This window comes from Myotis davidii, unplaced genomic scaffold (assembly GCF_000327345.1).
Source record: "Myotis davidii unplaced genomic scaffold, ASM32734v1 scaffold13, whole genome shotgun sequence".
NCBI lineage: Eukaryota > Metazoa > Chordata > Mammalia > Chiroptera > Vespertilionidae > Myotis > Myotis davidii.
Genome location: NW_006286243.1, coordinates 3488776 through 3491851, shown reverse-complemented (window position 1 = coordinate 3491851; position 3076 = coordinate 3488776). Strand labels below are relative to the sequence as shown.

The following is a 3076-nucleotide window of genomic DNA, read 5'->3' as shown; positions in this document are numbered from 1 at the left end:
GGGCTGTCCCAGCCCCAGGCAATGGAAGCTCCCAGCCTCTCCTTTTTTTATTTTTCTTTTTTTATTCTGGGATTTATTTACCTTCTATAATTGAAACGTTGTTGCCTTCAGTGGAGCTCAGAGCCGACTAGGATGGGCGGGAAGCTTGACTTCCTCCATCACTGGAGCAACCTAGCCTCTTGCTCGCTCCAGCTCTGTGGCCACAGCGGGCTGAAAGCAAGTATCTGGGGTTTATTTATTTTCTATAATTGAAACTTTGTTGCCTTTAGTGGAGCTCAGAGCCGGCCGCGGCAGGCGGGAAGCTTGGCTTCCTCCATCACTGGAGCAAGCAAGCCTCCTGCTCGCTCCAGCTCTGTGGCTGCCGGCCGCCATCTTGGTTGGGTTAATTTGCATATAGTCACTCTGATTGGCTGGTGGGCATGGCTTAAGGCATAGCGAAGGGACGGGCAATTTGCATGTTTGTCTTTTATTAGATTAGATATCATCCCAGTAAATTCAAATTTTAAAAAAGGAAACAGAATAATAATTAAAAAAGAATACCCACCTCATCTATTTTTTCTGCATGGGAAGAAGAAAAAAAATCTACCTTACCAGATATCAAGTACACAAAATTTAGAGCTCCTGAACATTAATGAATCATAAGTCTATACAAATCACAAATATATCTTCTAATGAGATAATTATTTGTTGCTAAATTAAGAAATGCCACACTTACTTCTTACTTGAAGTGTCATAGAGAATGATTCTTTTATCCAAGCCTATGGTTACAAACAACAATTCATTGACAGGAGAAAAGCAGATGCCTGAAGCTGGAGCTTTATGAGTACTATCAAAGTTATGGTGAGGACTCTGACTATTCACATCCCAAAGAGTTACTACTCCGTTATCCGAAACACTGCCCAGCAGCGATTTCTTAAATAAGGAGTACTTCAAGTGCCGAATAGGCTATAAAAAGAAGAATAAATCTTATGTAATTGTAAGCATTCATAAGAACGTTTTATATAAACTATATAAATAACAGCCAACCACAGACACAGAACTCACACAGGATTTAGGACTTTTCTGGTTTAGAGAGTAACAGGTTTCAATCAATACCATAAAATCATTTAGTGGGCTACATAAGATGATCCCAAGACCTACCAATATTCTAGTAATTGAATATTTGTCATATTACTAACTTGAAGTACAGCTAACTCAATCTCCTCTTTTTTTCCATAGGAAAAAAAAAAAACAATACATTGATTCATTAGGGTTAGAATATCCCTACATAAAAGGCCCAGTCACAGCCAAATCACAAATAAGTATAAGGAAACATAGCAGAGAATAAGAAATATTTGTATTTAAAACATATTTTAGATATTTATATATTTGTTTGATTCTGAGCATCTGATTGTGCTAGAAATTCAACAACTAAAGCATAATAAAAAATGAACTAAACCACAAAGGATGAAGAGTCAATACTCTGGACTAGGCATGGAGAGAGACTTTGGTCACCTAAGGAGATATATAATATCTCTCCCCCAAAGTTCTATATTAGCCTATTAAAATCTTTGTTATCTCTAAATTTAGTATTAATCCATTCCCATGTTATTGAGGATCTTTTCAACGTAAGCCACAAAGTTGGACAATGGTTGAGGACAAAGAAAACACAATATGGTTCCAACTAGAATGTAGGCATGTAAAGAGTTTACTCTAATACAAAAGTTAGAATCAAGTGATTGGCAAGGAGGCCAGTTTATATCATAGTAAAAATAAAAGAAACAATTAATTAAGTCTCACACCCAGTTGAAGTCCTTCCTCCATTAATATTCCCCATTTTATTCCCAATCAGATAATTCTATCTCACTGTTCTGAATCTCCATAAGTTTTTTATCAATCATCCATATTATCATTTATATGTATCTCTTTTATTCCCCCAATACAAATGGAACTTGAAAAAAATACACTTTTCAATGCATTTTAAATATCCAATATATTTTCCTTAAACATTAAATATATACTACTCAATATAATGATTTAAAAAACTGCTTTTCAAAAATGAGGCACTCCCATCTTTTATCTAATAATAATTATGGCCACAGTGATTATAATTAAAAGTAAGAATGAAGAAGATGCACCTTACAGAAATTTCTGTGGAGAATTTCATGGAAAGTTAGTAAAAAATTAGATTACTTGAGAATTTAAATGTATTAAGAATTTTATAGACTAATTTTCTTGAAGAAAAAATTTGGCTAATATCTATAATAATAAAAGCATAATATGCTAATTAGACCAGATGACCTTCTGAACAAAGCCAGGGCTGTGAGGGAAACCCGGGTCCCAGGTGCCAGAGGGAAGCCGGTGCCAGCAGCCAGGGAAAGGAAGGCCTACTCTTGCACAAATTTTGTGCATCAAGCCTCTAGCTCAGTGGTTCTCAACCTTCTGGCCCTTTAAATACAGTTCCTCATGTTGTGGCCCAACCATAAAATTATTTTCGTTGCTACTTCATAACGGTAATGTTGCTACTTTTATGAATCATAATGTAAATATCTGATATGCAGGATGGTTTTAGGCGACCTCTGTGAAAGGGTCATTCGACCACCAAAGGGGTTGCGACCCACAGGTTGAGAACTGCCGCTCTAGTTCCTTTATACAAAGTTTCCTGCCCTAACCGGTTTGGCTTAGTGGACAGAGTGTCCGCCTGCAGACTCAAGGGTCCCAGGTCCGATTCCGGTCAAGGGCATGTACCTTGGTTGTGGGCACATACCCAGTAGGGAGCGTGCAGGAGGCAACTGATCGATGTTTCTCTCTCATCAATGTTTCTCTCTCTATCCCTCTCCCTTCTTCTCTATAAAAACTCAATAGCATATATTTTTTTTAAAAAGTTTCCTTACAACCCTCCTCAGTGTAGTTTAGTGGTTGGAGTGTCAGTCCAGGCACCAAGGATTCTCAGGTTCAATTCCCTGTTAGGGGCACATACCTGGGTTGCAGGTTCAATCCCCAGCCCCAGTTGGGGCACGTGTGGGAGGCAACCAATTAAAGTGTCTCTCTCATATCGATATTTCTCTCTCTCTCTTGATATCTCTTTTTTCCCCGT

The 3076-nt window shown here is 37.9% G+C and overlaps 1 protein-coding gene across 6 annotated transcripts in view; it reads right to left on the bottom strand.

Moving 5' to 3' along the window:
• The window catches only part of NEDD1 (neural precursor cell expressed, developmentally down-regulated 1), a 30150-nt gene that overhangs the window by 16891 nt on the left and 10183 nt on the right, over positions 1-3076 (bottom strand). For all 6 annotated transcript variants that reach the window (XM_015559992.1, XM_015559993.1, XM_006757629.2 and 3 more), the window contains one exon: positions 716-945. In XM_015559992.1, the coding sequence (XP_015415478.1) occupies positions 716-945 (230 nt within the window). The remainder of the gene's footprint in view (positions 1-715; positions 946-3076) is intronic.